We start from the raw sequence: 23,121 nt of genomic DNA, 5'->3' as shown, positions 1-23,121 counted from the left end.
AATTACAGTTATTTGATTATATAGAGAGGAAAAGTGAATTATTATTTTCGTATTATATTTTTTTTTTAAATTATAAATAATTTCCTTTTTCTTTCAGTTTTTTTTTTTATATAAATTTACGCTTATGGTCGGTTGGAAAGCAAAGGCTCGAAATAACTATAGGATCCGAAACAAAAAATTGTTCGCAAGCGAGTAACTATGAAAAATTCGCAAATTGGCGTTGGCCAATTGTTTTTCGAACACACTCCGCATACTGTGCTCGCGAGCTTGGATTAAACTCCAAACTATCGAACACATTCGACCGGCGTACAATTGAACTTCCGGTTTTATCCTTCCAAGAAATCCGATACCGGAGTCATAAGGGATGATCCGTGTGACATTCGTTTAATCCGTCGTTAGGATCTCTGGATTTTCCTTTACGAAGGTGGGGGGGAACTGCAATTGCGGTAGCCGAAAGGCTGTCAGCGAAACCGATAATCTCTGTGTAGTCATGACAAATTACGAAAGTTATGGGGCCTTCCTAGAATGGACCCGGCACCAAAACTTGCGAGACAAATGGTCGGTCTGGTGCCAGGTGGGTCGATGTCCGTCTGTCCCATGCTGCGAGGCCGAACAATTACGTAACACCATAAAAGGCACCACAAACGCAGCGGGGATTTTCTCTTGAAAGAATTCTCCGATCGATTTCCTGAAAAAAAAAATCTGTTTAGTTGAAATTGAAGATGTGAAGCAATACAATTTTTGTATTTATAACACTTGCACACTGATCTACATATATATATGTATTGTGTATATATATATATATATATATATATATGTGTATGTATGTGTGTGTGTATATATGTTCACAACAATAATAACACACAAAAAATTGAATTTTGATTTATTTGAAGTTCAGAGAGAAATTGTGTATGTATGTGCATCACATAGACTTGGCGTAACGATTTTAAATAAATCTCTGAGTGAAATTCTTGAACCATGCTGATACGATTTGATACGTCGAACTTGTTTTTGTTTGGCGCAAATATTTGCACACTGCAAAATCGCACGGCAAAAATCGCGGCCGATTTCTCCAGTGCCAGATCGCATGTTCGACCGGTTCGGTCGGCGCATTCGGAAATCGAGTTCGTTTGCGTATGAAAAGGGGGGTCTGAAACTGCGCGCGCGGTCGCAAACTACCGCCGTCTGTCGCCGTGCCGATGTTTAGGTAAGATATTCGTCCTCGCAAATATTTGGAGATTGTCTACAGCCTCTAACCACCGCGCACCACTCCATCGGCTCTTACATTTAATTAATGACGTGCACTAACGTCCGGGGCGTTAATACGCCTTAACGCAAACGTCACTTTATCTGCGCTGTTTGCGCACCGCGGGGCATCGCTGACTTTATTACGATTATTCTTCCGATAATCCACGAAGCGAAACGACAATTTGTTCTAGGTAAATCGTATGGTCAATATTGTGATTCGTAGTTTACACTGTGTGAGAAATCGCGATTGAAGTGCTGATCATGTGCACGAAGCTGAAAATAAAACTGTTTGAATGAATGAGTGAGTTTATTTAGCGAGATTTAGATAAGTGAATAACTTTCGGATTTATAGATAGAATATATAGTAAAAACAAAATATATATATATATATATATATATATATATATATGAAACGAAACAAATATATTTACTGAAGAACACAAAGACGATTTAGTGTCCGGGTTAACCATGCGTGATCACTAAAACCGCAATCCTTCGGGGTGGATAGAGGCTTCATAAAAAACCGCAAGTCCTTTCGAATAATGTGGTTAACCCGGTATACATATATATATATATATATACATATAGAGTTTGTGGTATTTTAACTATAACATATCCTCCATTACAATAAGTTTCTCTCAACAATCATTAAATACACCTCGCGTTAAATATATCATCAATAACTTACAGAAAGAATTCAATTACATATACACATATAATAATAACAAGAGAATATATTAACAAAAAATAAAGTAAATATGAATATATAAATACAATATACAATATTGAATTTATTATTAAATCTATCCACCAAAATCAACAAAAGAGTCGATAATTAAAAAAACAAAAAAAAAAAAAAAAAAAGAAAGAAGAAAGAAAATCCAATACGCGTACCGCCAACTCTCCAATCCATTGCTTGTTTTGATTTATTCTTTCAATATTTTTTTCCGCAGCCCAAATTCCGCTATGAGCGTTCTTTTCATTTATAAAATGGTTTTCGGTTCGCGCACAGACACAAACACATACCCGTACTTCGTATTTCTGTTGGAGAATATTGCGCCAATCCGTGTCGATCGCGGCTCTTTGAGACATGTGTATGGGGAATTGGTGCGCGCGCCCACGAAATCGCGATTAATCCGAATTCACGCGCGGTCGCACGACACGTCGCGATACGTAAATCGAAATCGCGGCGTATAGAGAGGTAGATATATACATATATATGTATATATATATATATATATATATATATATATATATATATATATATATATATATACACACATATATACGATTTTTCATTTCGGCGCGATTGCTCACAGGTTTTGCCGGGAACGTTGAACGAAGATAGAAGATAGCGCGATCGCACGAAGGTAAACTCTCGATGTACGAGCATGTGAACGCGGGCGAGCAAGTGAATCAATTATATTCTTTGCATTAACATACTTATGAAGAAAAAAAGTACAAATATAAAATGTGCGCGAGTGCGCACAAAGTGGAGAAATTTGACACACACAAAAAAACATAATTTGTATTTCGAAATAAAATAAAAAAAAGTATAGTTTAAACTTTGCTTTATTTAGTGTTTTTTTTTTTTTTTTTTTTTTTGAAAACACCATATAAGATATATTAGTGTCAGAAGAATACTGACTCTTGTTCGTTCGATCTTTATTCCCCGCTGCGTCGTCGCTGCGACGTTTATCTTTTTCCGCGGTTTTTTTTTTTTTTTTTTTTTTTTTTCAAAGCGTGGTAAATCACAAATCTTCGTGAAATGATGATGAAGAATCGTTAATTAAGCGAACGCGCGCGGGCAAGATTTTTCAGGTGAGTTTATTTCCCGTTTTCTGTGCGCAGGGCAATCGAATGACTCTCTCGCGTGAGAGTCTATATATAACGACGGAAATAAATAGTTGATTAGCGCGTTACGTACGTGGCCGCGAATGCTGTGGCCAGTCACTTCGGTATCTGGCCGCTTATAATGTATGGCCTAGTCAGGTTCGACGCGGTCCACCGGGGGAGTTCAGTTGACAAATCATTAACTATGCATCGGAGCCGGCCTGCAAATACTCGTTACTAGTGCTTCTCCGTACCGGCGCGACTCACCACCTCGCACCCTCCGCAATATGCCATCCTTCTATTTCTGTCCACGTCAATCCTTCGGTACTTCTGGCCGTTCGGATGTCCTCCGGATATTATTCGACTACCGCGTCAGCGAATCGACTTCAGTTTATCAATACATGATGCAACGCGCAACGTTATAGAAAAAGTTGAAAAAAAAAAAAAAAAAAAGGACGGATTTTGCATAGACATTCGAGACGTTTATTTTGCGATAAAGAGAAACTGAAACCGAACCCGATGTTGACTTGAGTGTGTATAATTGATGTTTGAGTACCTATATCATCTCTCGTGTAGATTCATTAAATTTGTTTCTTCTTTTTAAAATTATGTCACTGTATGTGTGTTTATATACGCGAACGGAAAATCGGAATCGCGCCAACGCGGTTGCAACTGAAAGGGACCGCGCGGGCTTTTATCTCGCTAATGATCCGCTGCAATTTGTCGACCAAAAGCACAATCGCGGTCGGGTCTTGCGAAAAAAAAAACCTGTTAAAAGACCATTGTTTGACTGCGATCGGTACAGATCGATTTGCGCGGCGGGGATAAACAGGGATAAAATAGAATCCGCGGAGTGTGTAGAGAGAGAGGAGGTGTGGGGACATCGAAGCCGCGAGGACTGCACGGGGGTCGACTGATGATGCGGTTCGAAGCCACGCGTAACACGGGAATTTGTTGTACGTTATGCGGCGTTCAGGTTGTCGGGGATGGTCTGGGGAATGATGAAGGGGGTGGTGGAAGGAAGAATCACCGGAGGACGAGACCGGACCGGGGTTAGGGTTGCGCCAGGCTTGTGCTCTGCCACGATACTACTAGGGGGAGATCCGCGAGGGACGAGGGTGGCGAAAACCCCACGGCGAGGGTGAGAGAGAATTCGCAGCATTAAACATGGTGGACTCGCGCATTGGTTGCGCAGTAGCTGGGCGTTACGGGCCGCACCATCGACCAGCAGGGGGTGCACTATACCGGTCCGCTGTATACCAACCATCCCGCGGCGTGTTCATCCCCTCTTATTGCGGAAAGTGTATGTGAGAGAGAGAAAGAGGGGGAAAAGGAGAAAGAGAGAGAGAGAAAGAGAGGAAGAGAGAGAGAGAGAAAGAGACAGAAAGAGAGAGAGAGAGAGAGAGAGAGAACGAGCAAGCTTTCTCGCCTCTTTCGTGACTCTTAAGGTGAATTTACACGATGGTGCACTTTGACAATTTTGATACGAACTGCGGAGCTCTTTATTTTCTACTTTCTATCTATTTTAAAAAATTATCGTTTACCTCGAACGAGCTTCTTTGCGTATAATACGTTTTGTTGACTCGATCTTGAACAAAAGTACAAACATATCCGAAAAAATATATATTTTGTCAGATTTGAACCGACGAACCAGATCGATAAAATTTTCGAATGTTAAGCTCGACTCAATTTAAGGCATCGATCGTTACCTCGCTTCGATAATGCTCAGAATCGATCGTATAATCGGTTTCGGAGAACGTCTCGTTGCGCGATACACACGCACACATTAATACGATGGAGTGACAAAATGAATTGTCCGCGCGTTATTCGATTATCTAAAGAATATTTGCTTCTCTCGTTGAAAAAAAATAAGTGTTGTGTTACGTTATTTAATGTTAAAAATAATACAAATGCGCGGTCGTAATTTTCTTTCGTTTATTAGCTTCGTTGCGAGAAGCACGAAACTATGAAACGAAGTACTTACGTCAAATCGCTGAAATTGAGATTTTGACATGTGCGCCGTGTGCGCGTGCACATTTTCTCTCGTTTCCGAAAGCGCGTATAGTAGGCAACACACCGGCCGCGCCGCGCGCCAGTATGTTTTAAACGTAATTCAAACAATATTCGCGCACAATTGACACAGCCAATCGTGATATTCAATAAAGCGCGTAACCGAAAATTATTTACTTTAGAAAAAAACTAGAAAATCGAATAAACGGCCAATAAATTAACTTGCAAATTTGCTTTGCAAGCTAGATATCTCTCTATCTTGTGCATAATAGTTTATAATCAATTATTGAAGATGTTACAAGATGTGTATGTCGTTGTTAGAAGATGTTATCTCTACGAAATTCACGCGCAGATCCTTTATAAACTTAACGGATCATAATCCTACGTAAAACTTTACGCGTTATATATGTATAAAAATATTGAACGAGACAGGCTATATCTATATGAAATAGTAAATTATTTATAAAAATTATTATTTTTTTTATATCACATCAAAGATGGATATGAAAAAAGACATTATTTGAAACTTGCACGAGAAAAACTTGCAAGATCACAATAACCAAAACGGAGAAGACCACAAAATGCATGTGATACTTTTTTAACAGAATAAAAGAGAGGGAAAGAGAGAGAGAAAAAAAAAGACTCAAGGATAGCGCTGAAAAAGTCTGATTTAGAGTCCGATAGAAGAGAAGAGTAGATGCGCGAGTATAATAAAGGGTAAACACATTCACTGGAGTGTCGACGGGAGGGTCCTTCGCGCGATTTCGTGAGATTTTCAGTTAATTTTCTGGTTCCTCTCACGGACTACTCCATCAGGCGGGGGCCCTTCCAGGCTTCCTGGACTATCTCCCGTCCACCATTTGGATCCTCAGCCCCCGGAGCCTTACCCTTCCGTAAGAGTTTCCAACCCTTCCAGCGAGGGAGAGGTAGCCTGGTATAATATTCAATTACATAGCTGCAAGTAAAGTCAAACAAGCCCACGGGGTCTGCAAATCTTTCTTTCTCTCTCTCTCTCTCCCTCTCTTACTCTCTTTCTCTCCTTCCTGTCTTCCTTCTCTCGCGTCTCTTCCTACGTCGGACGAGAGAGCCCGCGAGGAGTGGGAGGGTGTATACATCCACCTAGTGTATATACACCGCGTTACTCCACGTTACTTTATCGCAGCGTTCGCGTAGTTTGCAGAGACGCCTGACTATCGTAACGAAGAGAGTGCAAATTCTTGTTTGGAAAAGGAGGGACTGCAGGCTACTCTCGTCCTCGTTCGCGTTTCACCTTCGCCTCTTCCGCGATAGGTGATGCTGCAGCCTTCGTAAAACGCACGCATTTTTTTTGCGAGCTCTGTACCGTTACGAAAAAAAAAAAAAAAAAAAAACAGGAATAATATTCTTTTTTTTACGAATAAAATCTCTCTATTCAAGATGCGTAATTACAAACATTGTTTGAGCAATATTGAACATTTATAATAGAAAAAAATGCTGATGTAAGATAGGCATGTTAAATAAAACAATATCAGAGCTTAAAGAATCAATAATAATACGCTAAACATTTTTTTTAACACGCACATAAGTCTCCGGTTTTACTAATTGGGCAGACGAATAGGGTGATTTACCTCATTCCTACCCTTCAATTATCGATGATGATGCGTCGACAATCGAGCGGAGTCGTTCTGAAACGTGGTATAATATCTCACGTTTAACCATGGCGAACCCCTATGATCGACGCTCGTAACTACCCCCTTGACGTATCGTCTGAATTAAATATGAATGGGCGAAACGTTTGCCGATCGAACGATTCTCATAGCTCGCAACGACCGATGAAACAAATGGTCATTTAATAGCTCTCGTATGAGATAATTGAAAAAGAATCATCGAGACTACCTGTAATTCTATCCACCGAGTATATAACCATAAATTAATCATTTAGAAAAATATATAGAAACAGATATAAAGGTAAGTTTTTTATATGCAAATTATAGTTAAAATTGGAAAATAAATTAGATAATATCTGTTGGTAATAATTTAACAAAATACGAAAATAACATTGTTAAGAATCATATCTGCGTGATGAGATGTGATGCTATATATGTATAGAATGTCCGGAAAATCGCCCGCACAATACTTCGGAAAGTGATTGGGGATCTAAAAAGAAGGAAAAAAATTATGTAAACATAGGCCCGAAAATAAGTCGTTTTCGAGTTATAGTCTTTTTTAGCGTCCGTTAATTTTATTTTTTAGTTTTTTAACTTTTCAATTCTTATTTTTTATTTCTTAAGTTTTTTTCAATTTTTCGATATTTGTGTAAATACAATTTACATTATTTGTGTAAATACAATTTACATTATCTTTAAAATCAAATATAAACATATAAACAGGTATTTAAATCGAATTAAATATGATGTTCACAAAATGACCACCTTCAGCACGAATGCAGGTTCTTATTCTTCTATCAAAATAGTTCGAAATGAAGTTATTTATATTAACCTTTTTAGTGCCGGGCGAAAAAAAGGTGCTTATGCGAAGATAACCGGCTGAATTTTACGATTTTACTAGGATTTGGAAAAAGGCTCATAAAAACCAAACGAAAAGCAATATACATAATTCAAAAAGCAGTGTATTAAGGACAAAATAGAGAATAAAACAGTGACGTTAATTTTTCTATATTCATTGAAAATTACATAAATAACAAAGGTATAAGGTGCGGGCCGATATATCGGCTCTGGCACTTTTCGCCAGTGCAGCGAGGGCCGATATATCGGCCTCCGCCACTAAAAGGGTTAAAACGCAACACAGTTATTTATGTTAAAATACAATGAAATAAAAATTATGAGTATCACGATTATATGATTATGAAAAAAATTACGATTTTCAAACACAAAAGTGACTATAACTCGGAAACGACTTATTTCCGGACCTACGTTTATATAGCTTTTTTTTCTTCTTTTTGGATCTCCAATCATTTCCCGAAGTATTGCGAGCGATTTTCCGGACACCCTGTATATATATATATATATGTATATATATTTGAAATGCACAGATTAATAATTATCTCTCGTGTGTCCTCTTATTCTTTCTGCTTTGACAAACAGAATCCCAATTATATACCTTGAACATTGAAAATTACATGGAGAGACGGTCGATTAGCCGGTCCGAGATTACCGACAAAGAATAAAGGTTGTCTCCCATCATGATTTCTTGCTTCTCTGAGTTCTCTGGATCTCTCTCTCTCTCTCTCTCTCTCTCTCTCTCTCTCTCTCTCTCTCTCTCTCTCTCTCCCTCTTCCCCCCTCTTTTTCTCTTCCTTGCCTTGATGAGGAATTCTCACTGGCTCTCACGAACACCAGGCCAGCCGCCGCTTAATTCCAGCTAATTAATAAACTTTTACCATCTCCGTGTTTGTACCCATCCCTCGCGCGCGTATTCGCTTTTTCCCTCCCACTCTGCTCCCATCCTTCTTCTCAAATCCCTTCCGTATAGCTCTTTCATGAGGAGAGACAGAGAGAACACGTTCGAATTCATCTACTAACCAGTTCACTTCAAAGGGTGGCTTTACTGTTCGTTCACTCGGCCCTTTCTATGACCGTACCGTATCATCCCTTCTCTTCTTTTACTTCATTTCCCTCTTCCCCCCCCCTTCCCAACTTTACCCTTTCGAAAGCGAATTCAATCCGCTTCAAAGACACCATACAATCATCCACCTTTTGGTGGATACGATGTTCTCTATCTCGAGATTTTCCACTTCTTCCACGTCGCTCATCGAAAGAACCGGCCATTGTAACCGCAACATTTTCAATTCGACGAGTGTTTCCAACTATCGCGAAGCATGTGAACGCACATACATGAACGGAGATTTTTACCTCAAACTCTCAAGTTTTTTTTATTATCAATTGATTGTTATATCCGTAAATTTATTTTGATATACAAAAAATTTATTAATCAGTCTTCGGAAAAAGTTTTATTTTAATTCTGCATAACTATAGAAAAAAATTATATGATATAATAAAAAGATTAAACAGGAAGATAAGGCGAGTGAAAGTAGTACGGGCTTTGCAAAAAAAAAAAAAAAAAAAAAAACATTGCGGCGTCTTTCATCGGCATTCGGCGTTTAAGGTTCGTGCGGATGAATCCCGAGATAAACGTGCTTTATCTACCGATTGAACACAACCGCGAGTCTTTCCTCCCTCTCTACCTGACCTTTTATTTGGGCGTAATTCCGCCTTGACACACAATGCGACAGTTATTGCGTGACAGTGCGGGCAAGATTTTTGGAGGTGGGAGATCTTTAAGACGCCATATATGTAGCCGAGACTCTCCTTCGTTCTGCTTCCCTCCTGTCATCTTATTGTCGCGCAAATATTGCCGAGTCGCTAATAAACCCCAGCTTCGGGGGACATGATTTACACCATGGCTGAAAGAGAGAGAGAGAGAGAGAAAAAAAGAGATAGCATGACGCAAATTGCAGAGAGAGAGAGAGAGAAGCGAACGTTTCACGACTCGTTTTAACCTACCGCCATACACGTACATAATGCATACGTGTGTCTATGTACTTGACTGTGCGAAGAGTGCCGCGGAAAAGTGCTGCGCAGCCGGCTATTTGTTTTTCGGTTCACTCAAGCCGCCGGTTATGATCATCGGTGCGATGTAATTATCCGCGTGTTAGCTTTAAGCTTGCGTGTGTACTTGCAAATGTATCCGCTCGGTAGTAAGATCTGTTTCTATTGACGCGTTCAAAATGTACCGGAGAATAATGCGATAATCAAATGATATTTTGATAATACTTTTTTTTACTTGAGACAAATTATATAAACTGTTTTTTTGGAATTCAAAAATTTGGACTGGAAATAATTTAATTTAAATTTAGATTAAAAAAATATAAGAACCATTTAACCAAGTAATCACATAACGAGAGATGAGTATATATATATATGTATTTTGCATAACGTTTTTTTTTTTTTTAGCGATTACTCTTCCGGTCTCGTTCACTTAGCAGGCGCGCGGCGCCTCTTAACACGATTAATTATACACAGGCGTCGCTGATGTCGTCGTTACACGTGGACGCGATGTTCGTCGCAAGTTCGTCGTCCTGTTTCCGGTCACGTGGCCACCGCGGGAATAGAGAGGGTCAAACGTGAAGAACTACCCTCATTAGTCGCCGTATATCAAGACATTGGCACGTGGCAGCGACGTGTAATTGGCGCGCCTCACCTGAAGCAACGGGTGGCGAGAGCCCACCCGTGTCGTTCGTGTGTTACATCGCCCGGCCGTGTTGGTGGACGGTGTTGCACGGGGCTGGTCGCCTAATTTATTTACCTCTTCGCGTTCTCCCTTTCTCCAACATGTGTGTAAACCACTCGCAATGGAATCTTTTGAGTTCCCACGCGTGTGACACGGGCGCCGCGGTCCTGTTTCATTTACCCAGCTCAAATATTTTGCGCGGCCGACATCTCCCAGGGTTGGCGGCAGTCGAGCCGACGTCACCCTTACGCAGAAAAGATAAAAATTGCGGGCGGCGGAGGAATGTAAAAAGTATATATATATAGAAATGCATCTCGTGTTGTTTAATGATTGTTGATGTACGTGTATAAACAATTACGTACGGTAAATGACCGCCGATCAAATTATAAAATTGCAAACATTTATAATATTAATGCAAACTTGATGAATGAAATTATATTATATTAATATATTTTATTATAATTTATCGGGGATAGAGAGCCCTCTCTCTCTCTCTCTCTCTCGCGGAATATGCTAGCCGGGATACTTATTAATATTAAGCGATAAAATATGGATCGCTAATGATGATACATTAATAATTATCGCCGCATAAAAATTAAATGCAAACAAGCAGATAATTATAACACAAAATTAGGTTTTCGAAATAAACAAATTATCTCGTTAATTAACAATATAATTGAACAATATATAAAGATTTTAAAAAATAATAATAAAATACAGAACAAGACCACGTTTTGAACAATATTTTTTTTTTTTCAACAAAAAAAAGCGTAAGAAAGATGATTCTTTTTATCACTTCGTACATCTTTAAATTTCTCTTTTTTATAGAGATCTATTTACGACTGATATGAATAACGAATTAACATATATTATCGTCGTTCGCAAAAAGCCACGAATTTCTTTTCCAAAAGTTTGCCAACTCGATACCGCTCGATACATTATTCATCTCTTTCTCATCCCCAAATATTATAATTAGCCAGAGTATCTTTGCGGAGCAACGGGGGACTGGTTAGCGAGAGCGAAAACCGACGAGCGAAAAGTGGAGATCGTTCGCCGGTGTCTCGCTTTAAATCGACGTGCGGATGTCTATGTATCTAACGCGAACAACTATGTATATTTGCCAGACATAAACGGAATGGCGCGGCGGAGGCACCATGGGGTTGCCGCACCGGGGTATCTATGCCGCGCCACTACCCTGTAATAATAGGCACTCAAATATTTCCCGATTAAATATTTGAGATCTCGTTTTTATGCCATTTATTAAAAGCCACAAGTGAAACGCGAACGCGCGTGCGACTGAAATTTACAACCGCGACAATTCTTTGATTTGAGCAAAATATTCGGTTATGTCGGAATTTCGGATTAGGGTCAGTAAAGCTATATGTTATATTATGATTTTACTATAGATTATTTGTTGTTGTGTGCAACGTTTAATATCCGTCTTTCTACGTCTCATTTCTAGGTTCTTACCGTTATAGCTATTGATTATACATTAAAAACGAGTAATCGCATATAAAGTTGCGTTTCACAACAGTAAATCGAACGTGGAAGATTATAGGGATGAAAACACCCCCGGGTGATTAATTAAGTTTTCCACTCGTTAAAGATAAAAAACATTCACCACGAAGTCAAACATTTTTGTCATCGTTTACTTATTCTTTTTCTCTATCCTCTCTCTCTCTCTCTCTTTTTTCTTTTTTTTAGCTTTCCGCCGACATACGTCGTTCGATATCAACATTTTCAGCGGCCGATGCACATTCTCTGCACATATTCTGTTAATTCGCGATTAATAAAAACCGACCGACGCGACCGACGACCGATCTTCTTTTTTTCCTTCTCTCCCCTTCAGCCTGTTCTTTCATTTTATTCGATATACGTATATGGTGATTCCGCGATAAGTGACCTCAGCGTATTACCTAGATTACCATTGGCGATTCCCTAGTCTCTCTCTCTCTCTCTCTCGCGTTATCCGCGCAGGGATTTTCGATGGTCAGAGTCAGTCAATATATTCGGGACGATGAAGAAGGGGGTGGAGAGAGAGATTCCCGACAGAGGAGCGGCAGAGAGAAGGGTGCAAAACGGTCGCAAAGGGGAGAAGAGCGGATAGCGAAGGGAATAGGAAGTGGCGGCTGGAGGCCCGAAGGTGGAGAAGGAGGAGGGGGAGGAAGAAGAGGAGAGAGATGGGTTGTACGATCGAGGGGGAGTGGCGCAAACATTTGCCTGCCGCCCGGTAAATTAAAAGCACACAGAGAGAAGAGAGAATAGAAACGAGAGAGAGGAGAGTGAGTAAATGAATGAACGAGCGAGCGAAGAACGCGCGGATCGTAGGTGGCCATCGTTTTCCCTGTCCCTCCGGCTCTCTGCTACACTTCCTCCTCCTCCTCCTCCCCCTCGCGTCCTCTTTCCCCTCTCCATCTCTCATCCGTGTCACCTCGCTCTCTTCTCGCCCAAAAAGGACTACGTAAATGAAGAGACTCACTTCCTACGCGAACACTTTCCTTTCCCAACATCGGATCGAACGCGAGCGTGCGGTTGTTTTTCGACGCTTGTATACTTTTTGTCGTATCACCGATTCGCAAAGAATCCGAACTTTTTTGTTTTGCAACATTTTTTTCATTTTATCAAAAAATCATACACTTATCATTTATGATATTTTTTTTTTTTATAATTGTACTAAAAACTTGATGAAAATAAGACGGACACGTTCTCTTTCCGTTGTTGCGGGAAATCACATGCGATTGAGATCATTATCCCGCTAATCGCGACGCGACATATGGTATACGTTGACAAAACTGTCGGCGATCAAGCGACGGAAACTGGCGACGAAAATTGCGACGGCAATCGAGATCTCCGTGTTCTTATCGCGCGTCATTGCCCTCCTCGTTCCGCTTTGTCTCTCAATCGGGTCCCTTTTATGATTCGTTTGGTTCTCCCCCGTTCTCCTTCACCTCCTGTCAAACGTTCCTCCCTCAACTATGCATGTCGTTTGCGGCGCGCACAGGGGATAGAGCGCGGGGGATGGTAGCGCGAGCCTCTCTGTGTTGACAAGCAAATATTTGTCGCGGCATACACCACCACTGTCAACCACCTCCGCCGCCGCCGCCGCCGCCACCACCTCCGTCTCGTCAACACATCCATCCTGTTCGCCAACCCTTTCTCCCCCCCCTCCCTCCTTCCTCCTCCCTCTTCTTTACCTGCCGCTTCAAGTCGCGTTTTCGCGCGACGGCCCTGAAGACGTTACGGCTCTTTGAAGACGCGCTGAAAATTCCCCGGTAATGCAATGATGACGTTCCGCTTCGAGAATCTCGAGTCTCCCGGCCTTCTCGTTGCGGAGTCAGAGATCTCTCTCACGCGCGTATACATTTTCAAAGATGGAGAAGAAGAGCTTACCTTTTTTTTTTTTTTGCCACTTTATCAATTTATCTTTTTTTACCGCAAAATGTACGGTTTAGGATTTTTTTGAAATAACATGTGCGTGTATATATAGGTGTGTGTGTGTGTGTGTGTGTGTGTGTATACAATATAGATTGAAAGATTGAGAGATGAGATGTCAAGTATTTGAGATACATTATGATACTTGTACTGCCGATAACAATATTGTGACAACGCGAAGGATGGAAGAGTAAGCATCCGGAAATAACAACCGGAACGACTTCTCAAGAATAATTGTTCTTCGTCAACTAGACGTATATATATTTTTACGCGTATATATATTTTACGTATATATATATTTTTGATATATTTTTTTTCTTAACACATCAAAAAACTTATTTTTCATCATTTGCATAGAAAGAGGACGTATATACACTTTTTCTCGCAGATTTAATAAATATGTATCGCGTGTTGCTTAAATTTTTCTTTTTCGTCATCAAAATATTAATATATAAATATTTGTTTAACATAAATTATTATATAGTACGTGTGTTTGAGCAGTTCTCGAAATTAAGTTGATTTTTTTTTCGCAATCATCTCACGAGCAAAAATCTTCAGCATCGAGAAACTGGAACAACTGGATTGGCGATTGTCGCCGGCGACGTTCGGCAACGCTTTATCATTCGATTAACGACCGTACGACGAAAAGTGGGCCAGAAAAAAGAGAATTTCACGCGCACGGGTGGAAACGAAATGCAATTGAGTCTTTGTTGCGCTTTTGACCCCGAAGTCGACTAGACCGGCTAGTGTCTGCTCGTGTGTTTGTCCCGCGCAAACTTTGTTTTTGCAAATAGAACCACGTGTTCCTCCGTTCACCCTCTGTATCCCTCCCTCCGTCCTCTTCGTGCACTTCTATCCCTACTTCCGCGCTTCGTTCTCTCTATGTCTCTTTTCGCCCTCTCGCCCGTTCTCTCCCTTTCTCTTCCCCATTCTCTTCTTCTCTCTCGCGTTCTCCATCTCTGAATCCACACACCCCTTTGCGCACACATGCGACAGGTGCCCCGCTGGTAAACTATAACAAAAAAGCAAGCTCATTCAGACGATTTGCGCACGATTGGCTTCGCTGTTTGATTAAGGAGTTTATCCGGCATCGGAATTTCGCCGCCCCGATGTTCATCCTCGTTCGAACTGTGTGTTTCGTATCGCGCAAAAGCGGCTAATAAAATTCTCTTAATGCATATACGTACAGTACTGACTATTATCTCGTCATTACGCTTGGTCAATTAAATGTTCAACAAAAAAGATATCAATAAAATTGGCACAATCTATATGTCAATACGTCAAAAACCTACCGGTATCTGCACGGAAAAGAAAATGATGTTGAATCAACAATATCAGTTTAATTGAATAATATCCTGTTGATGCAACATCAATATTATTGCACTACACACAGCAGATAATTGCTTTAAGAATCTAGACATTAAATTAATCGCGTGTGCAATTGAATGAACTATTTATTTTTGTGGCAGCCCGTGACGTCAACTTTAATTGAAGCAACTCCATTTTTTTTTCCCGTGTGCAGCATAACAATTGTTTTACCCTGTTTTATGCATGGTTTTATTTAAATAATAAAAATTCATAAACACGAATCGTACGACTCTAATTGTTCAAAAATTAAAAAGACGACGCACAAGTTAACGCGTTCAAGATCGAGATTTAGCAATAATTCGATGTTGGCTAGAAAAAAAAAATGCTGAATCTTAATTTCCGCACTTAAGAGCATCTTATATATTTTCGTCTATAAACAGGTTTCTCGTTCTTCTTCTAAAATTCAATTGTAATATCGCAGATGTGTGTGTGTGTCTGATGAGAGCACCCGGGAGTGCTATAGCACATATGATTCGAGACATATGTGCGGCACGTACTAATTGAAAGGCCGGTCGGAAGCAACACACAGTAGCGAGTCGGACGATTAACACCTTCCCGAAGACCACACACATTTCGGGTTCCACGTATTCGAAAGTTTTATTTTGCTTTTTTTTGTTTGACAAAAAGTTAGATTCACCATTTTCGTTAATAAAAACACAGATTAAATACAAAGCACGGTAACATTTTATCAGATAATAGTTTATTTTTGTCACACGAATTGTGCGACAAACAAGCGAGACGTGTGATAATGAACAATATCAATAATACAAACCAAACATATTTTTCTCCCCACACAAACACACGAGAGTTTTATCAAGTGTGTGCGTCGGAAACAATTTTATCGTTCTAACTAATAATTGGATTTATCAAAAGACGTCCTCGCGTTCCTGTTTTTTTTTTTTTTTTTTACGCCCCTTTCTATTATTGTGAATTTATAAACTCCCGCGGTCAATACCGTGTGTGTTATTTGAACGAGCTGCACGCGTCTCGCGCGCGAGAGCGCACAAAAGAATCGTGCCGAGAATGGAAACGACGACGACGACGACGACGACGACGACGACGACGACGACGGGGCAGATGTGAAAAAGCGACGACTTTCGGAAGTTCATGAAAGTTCGTTTACACAACTCTTTCCCTCGCTACCATGCATTATGCTCTCGAGACGTAGTGACCTGAAATCTTCGACCTCCGCTGGTCTTCTCAAGAGAACAGCAACGCATCTCGTTATTCAGGCGTGCTTTCTACGGGTTTACGTTATACAACGTGTTTCGAAAATCGTGTGTGCAGCAAAAATTATGATCGCGCGGTAATATGTAAGCTTCGTTTCTAATCTTCTCTCACAGACGAAAATACACATTTTTTCTCGAATAATTTTGTCTCTCATCATTCTATCGTACTATACGTTTTTTTTTATATTATTTGTTGAAAATTAGAATTTACAATAGCGTGTTTCGAATGATATTTCCGATCTCGCGAATATATATATGCGAAATACGGGAAATCGCAATTTGTATCCGTGGAAGATTCGAGATTCGATTCGACTGATACGAAACGTGCGCATCTTGAGACTGGTGTCATTTTCTACCCGGTATGCTGTCCAGCCGACTATACTTCTTCTGATGGAGTGCTTCGTCCGCGCGCGCAACCCCGAAGAGCACTCGAGGCCGAGTCGAGAGAGACCTCTCTACATGGGTGGTCCATTCTTCTTACGCATGCATTATATAAGTCTTGTAAAGTTCACACTAAGGACAACAGGAGCCGGCCCAGACGGTAGGATTCATTAATTGTACCCGGTGGTCGACCCGCGAAGAGAATGCAAAGATCTCGAGTCTGAGTCAGAAGTCTGATAAAAATTGAGACGTTTTTGTTGCGACACACAATTTGCTTTTAAAAATCCAATACGAATTAATATAATCTGTTTTGAAATAAAAAAAATAAAACAAAAATTATTAATTTTACTTCGGTATTTTATCACGCGTTTTGCGCTCACAAGTGAGTATTTAAATAGATCCAATTTGTTGGAAGGTAAATTTTGTTAAGAAAAAAAAAAGAACACAAATCACTCCTTTGTATGTAATATAACACAATAAATCGATATTTTTGAGTCACTCTATATGTGCCGCACAGTACGGACAAATTCGAAATCCGTCGGGTGCAACCTCTGATGCCAAAGCATGACTCGAGAATATGTGGAAGATATTCTCGGAATTAGTTACTATGCGAGATCGTCCACATTGCTACTGATAAGGTTTATTTTTATTCTCTCATCGGTGAGATGTTGTGAATGATAATATCCTTTTCTGTATAAATGTTGCAAAACACTCATTTCGAGATTGTTTAATGAAAAAATAGATTTGAAGTTGCTTGTCATATTGATTTTAATTTTTTATCTTTTTATCGCAAAACTTTATTCAGCGAGAAGAAGCGTGAGAATATACACTTACGTGAGAATATTATAACGTGGCGAAAGAGTGATGCACAGTAGGATTAACCCTCTTTCGAGAACAGTCCAGGGCAATATGGCCGATTCATCATGGCGTGTTCTGTTCACTCTTCTCTTCTGGACTTAGGACAACGAACACGAGGGACATCAAGCACCAGGAGAGAGCGGGGAGACATTGCCTGTATTTCGCAGATAAGGATAGACCCTATATTGTAACGTTGACAACCGACCCTTTCGGCAAGATCAGATCCGCTCCCCTTCGCCTCTTGGGTTCCGCTTCATCTTCGGCCTCTCATTGGAATTTCACACGACCACGGTCCATCTCGTAAACGTGAAGTATGAGATTATGTCATGGATAACAAATCTCGATCTAAATAAAACACAATTGATTCAATATCTGAGGTCTTATACACGGTATCTATATTATTTGTTAATATAAATATATATTTAAAAACAATAAAATAATGTGTATATGCATGTGTAAGTATCAAAATTTAACTTTAATATAGATAAATTTCTAATGTACAAATATATCGCTTTTACACTAAAAACCTAATAATTATGTAATTTACCTGGAAATACTTCACGCGCGCAAAACACTTTTATATATACATATATATATATATATAAAAGAAATTTTAATTATAAATGCACTTTAAAAAAAAATATTTAATAATTAATGATTATTGTATAATGCCATATAAATTATTTATTTATACAAAATACACATGTACATCATATATTGTATATATATACACACATCATGTACATACAAGAAATGAAGAAAAATAAACGAAAGAAAATTATAAACATATAAAGTTTTTTTAACAGTAGCGTCATCTGTTGGCAGATTTTGCCGAAGACACTTCTTATTAGTAATAGATATTGTGACATATATTTTAAACTTTTTAGATGGTATGTGTTTATTAAAAACTAATAATAAAAACAGCTAGAAGTTAAACACAAATTTTTAAATAATTTTGTTTTGCCAGGTAATTTTGATAACGGTAATCATATAACTATTGACGGTAAATTAAAAACCGACAATATATAAAATAATCGATCTTTATTATCGACAAAAACGGGTTATTATCTGTCGGTATTTACAAAAAAAATGTTCCTATAAGATGTTGATAATGTAGATATCTTCAGTATTTATATAAGGACGTTTTACAAATCTTGATCTATTATTTAGACACTTAGGTAAATTTGTTGAAAAGATTATAAATAAAATATTACACCATAAAATAATACAAACAATAAAAAAAATGATAGAATAAGAATATAATATATATTTTTAAGTTCTCTTCTTCTCTGGACACGTTTATATTTGAGAAATTCAATCAGATTTGTGTTAAAAATTAATAAAAAAACATACTTATATTATACTATATTATATTTAAAAAAAATGTCTCATAAAAAACAATGTAACACTTACATATGTCTTCTGTTCCGTTTTATTAACATTCTTCCGACATCCGATATTTGATGCTTTCGCGATGTTTTTTCGGGTTTGAACCGCGTTAGTGTCATTTTTATATCGACGTTTCGTGAACATTACAGCTCACTTCATCAGGGTTTAAAGAGCAGCCTGATACTGTACAGTGTATCAATGACACTAACGCGGTTCAAACCCGAAAAAACATCTTTGTACGTTAATTCTCCCGACATTTTTGTTCTACTGACAATCGCAGACGAATATCGATAAAGTAAAGTAAAAACATAATGCTGATACGATGATATGATACAAAGTGGGTAGCTACATTAATAAGTCGAACTTTTGCGTAACATACAATTACATAAAATTCACTAACGTGTACGAGTGCAACAGCGAATAAAACAATGTACAATACATAAATACTTTACACGAGTAACTTACAACTGATGTTATATAATTTATGAATCTTCGATGGTAAGCCGGTTTTCGTCTTATGCTTTATAAAATGCGGGGAAAGTATTTTTTACCTCATTGCGTGACAGTTAGATGAATTATCTATTCATTCTGTCTCGTACAAATAATATCCCTCGTCATCGCACGATCGGAAATATTAATACAGTATCTATAGATATGAAGAAAGGTTTCGTTTTTTTACCGTGCACACTATACCATTCAGAGTGTTCAGTCACAAGGATAGAAACGTTCGGAGTTTCGAACATTTCTACTTTTTCATATAAATTATCTAATAGTACGTATAACGTACATCTACAGTTCAGAGATATACAATTTTCTTAAATATATATTTTACCTGAATGTGTAACAAGCGACGTTTAAAAGTAGTTTTGTGTCAGCAGATATTTAAAGTTAACAACACTAAAAACAAAAATGTGTGCAATAAAAAATTTTGGTATACTACATACGTACACCACAAATCGCGCGACACAAAATTTGACATTAATAATAAAAATATGTATAAAGCAAACAAGTAAATTGTCATATAATATAACATTATTACTGTACCATTAAAAATATACCATATAATAATATAATATATTAAATAGAAATGACGTACAAAAATATATTCTAACTAATTATATATTCAATTTGTGAAATCTCCTCAAATATTGTTTTTATGTCGGAGCAGAATTAATTGAATTTCCAAGTTTCTTATTGCATTTCCCTTCCTACACACAAAATCTCGTTAAATGAGATCTCATTAGACGATTTTTTACGCGATTTCTAGTGAACGTCTAATGAGGTCTCCGGATATTTGTTTTGTGAGTTGGTTTTTTTAGCAATGTGTCGTTTGTTTGTTTTGTAGTTAAAATATGCGATGAGATCTATCTCCTTCAAAAAGGTATGTTGACAGCATACAGTAAATTTTCTTCTCTCATAGACAGGACGACTGTCACATCGCTCTCGGGCTAAAGTCCTGTGAAAATAAATCTTGCCGCTCCGACGTTCGCTGTAACTTGTAAAATTTACTAAAATTTTAACTCAATGATCTTATAAATAATAATCTTTCCTACACGCGTACGTATACAAGATGAGAAACACGCACCCGCTGAAATTTACACTTACGCTCTGCGCGATCGCGGGATGCGTGCAACCGCTTTCGTGGACGTCGTCAAAGAAACAAAGAATATACGCCGTTCATAGATTATTACTGATATCCGTAATATTCACACTGATGACATCCCAATTAATAAACATTATACTGAACATTGATAAATCCAACGAATATAGTGACACCATGTACATGACGTTGGCGGTACTTATCGGAAATTATAAATTAATTAGCATGTGGATAACCGCCAAAAATATAAGATCAGTAATCGATATCTTCGCGGAAAAACTTTTCAGATCATTAGAATCATATGAAACAATAATACAACAAAAATATACTAAATTGACAAAGTAAGTATCTTACTTTTGGATTAATCGGTCATAAGTGCATTTGTTACTTTTTGTTTAGTAAAATTAAATTTTAGAGAGTGTAACAAACAATTTCAACTAGAAAATTGTCGCGACGATTATATATGTTCATATAATATTGATAAATAAATAACAAAAAAAAAAAAAGAATTCTTTTATTAGATTTTTGAAGGGTATAATTTTATAGGAAATATGCGATGTGGTATTACATGCTCGTTCAGATAACGGTCGTGGGAATAATTGTGAATGCTTACTTCACGAATTTCACGAAACGAAACCTGACGTATAGAGCATGGCTGCCGTTTGACTACACGTCTCCTGGTATATTTTTTCTCGTGTTTACTCATCAAATGTTAGGCGTGTCAATCGTCGCGGCTGCGAATGTCGCTTGTGATCTCTTAGTATCCGGACTTATGCAACAAATTTGTTGCCAGCTCGAGATTTTGGAGTATCGATTAACGAAATTTTCAAAAGGGCAATATATTCTTCGTGATTGCGTACGTCACCACGACCGTATATATGAGTTAGTTTTTGAAACAATAATTTTCGTTTACTTCAAAAAGTTAAAAATCACGCGCGCACAAAATATTTTTCTGTTTGTATAAATATTTTTTTTTTTCTAAATTTATTAGAAAAATATCGATGTATATGTGTAATGAAAATTTATATTGTATTTATTTGTTTTCCAGATATGCGCATAAAGTAAATATCAGGTTTGCGCATTTAATCGCTTTTCAATTTGCAGTAAGCATGCTGGTAGTATGCGCCAACTTGTACAAACTGGCTACCACATCTCTCAACTCGAGTCTTTTTATAATAGTTCTGTATACAGCTTGCATGCTATCCCAAATCTTCTTATATTGTTGGTTTGGGAACGAACTCAAGTTAAAAGTATGTGTTTTTTTTTGTCAAATACATAAATTTAATAATTGTAATAACTTCAATAAGTACTTTTTCGAAAATTATTAGAATATTATTTTGATATTGAATTCCGATGTTATTTAAGCTTATGGTATAAAATACAAAAAAATTCCTCGTTATATTACAGAGTCTTGAACTGGCTAGTAATATATACAAGCTGGAATGGCAAAAACTAAACAACAACAGCAAAAAAGATCTTGTGCTAATTATGAGACGTACGAGTACTCCTATTGAATTTAATAGCGCTATTATCATTACATTGAATCTTGAATCATTTATGTCTGTCAGTATCAGTTACAAGTACACAAACGAAAAAACAAGAATATGTTAAATAAACGTGGTAATTATGTCTGTGATTGTTTACAGCTGCTTAAGACGTCCTACTCGATTTACAACGTGTTAAAATACACGTAAACGAGATACGTGAACAACAAATGTAGTAACGTAACTCAATGATGGAAACTACCTCGTATAGCATAATGTGATCGACGATAACAAACGATTATTTCGGTAATTGTACGTAGAATTTCAAGAAAATAAAAATTTACACAAATGTTTTATTTTATCAACTGTACAATTAATATGACAAAGTTGTATGCACGAGTAAATCCACTGAAGAAAAAGTTTGCTATATTTCATGTTGTTGTCGATTTTTATTTTTTTAGAAAATTAAAGTTTTTTATTTTTTTTAGAGAATTAACGTTTGTTTTTACTTACCTTATTTATTTATATATTAGAAGAAAAAAGGTATGCACGTTATTACATACATATTGGACTGCACAGACGTGAGTCATATAGCTAATATTATTCCAATGATCTCTGACATATTCGTTGCATAACATTGCAGATATTAAATATGTTATATTAATAATAAGAATATGAGGAAAATAATAACAAAGCACTCGCAGAAACAATGAATCAATAATCGTTGTTGACAAAATTTCAAGAGATACGTATATTCTTTTTTTCTCGTGTATTTTATTATCTCGATGAAAAAAAGTGAAAAAAAAAAAAAAAAAAACTATATGATGTAATCTCCCAGTGGGATCGTATCTTACTGCCATCGCAAAAGTATATTATTTATGAAACTCATAAAAGTATTATTTCGCAAGAAACTGTTGACTTGATGCGTGGATATTACGATAATGACAGACGTAGATATGAAGAGGGATTGCGATAGTGTACTGCTACTTGGAAAATTGCATCGCAAGGCTACAGACATTTGTATTTCGTTCTTTTACTTCGATTTATCATTTGGTAAAAGG

At 37.7% G+C, this 23,121-nt stretch overlaps 1 protein-coding gene across 1 annotated transcript; it reads left to right on the top strand.

The window, feature by feature from the left end:
• The first annotated feature begins 20,546 nt into the window (after nucleotides 1-20,546).
• LOC109858698 (odorant receptor 46a-like) lies at nucleotides 20,547-22,270 on the top strand. Its single transcript, XM_020436207.1, has 5 exons — nucleotides 20,547-20,917; nucleotides 21,123-21,458; nucleotides 21,625-21,826; nucleotides 21,984-22,139; nucleotides 22,223-22,270. Exons 1-5 carry the CDS (start codon nucleotides 20,547-20,549, stop codon nucleotides 22,268-22,270), a joined length of 1,113 nt encoding a protein of 370 aa, XP_020291796.1.
• The last annotated feature ends 851 nt before the right edge of the window (nucleotides 22,271-23,121 follow it).

The sequence above is a fragment of the Pseudomyrmex gracilis genome, unplaced genomic scaffold, assembly GCF_002006095.1.
Source record: "Pseudomyrmex gracilis isolate BER0280 unplaced genomic scaffold, ASM200609v1 scaffold_219, whole genome shotgun sequence".
NCBI lineage: Eukaryota > Metazoa > Arthropoda > Insecta > Hymenoptera > Formicidae > Pseudomyrmex > Pseudomyrmex gracilis.
The sequence above is the reverse complement of the archived record's forward strand: the minus strand, read 5'-3'. Positions and strand labels throughout refer to the sequence as shown.

Excerpts from the sequence above, each read along its gene's own strand:
- LOC109858698 (XM_020436207.1), top strand. The coding sequence starts at position 20,547 with ATGAGAAACACGCACCCGCTGAAATTTACACTTACGCTCTGCGCGATC. Across the intron at positions 21,459-21,624 it reads CACCACGACCGTATATATGA|ATATGCGCATAAAGTAAATA; the intron begins GTTAGTTTTTGA and ends TTTGTTTTCCAG. Across the intron at positions 21,827-21,983 it reads GGAACGAACTCAAGTTAAAA|AGTCTTGAACTGGCTAGTAA; the intron begins GTATGTGTTTTT and ends GTTATATTACAG.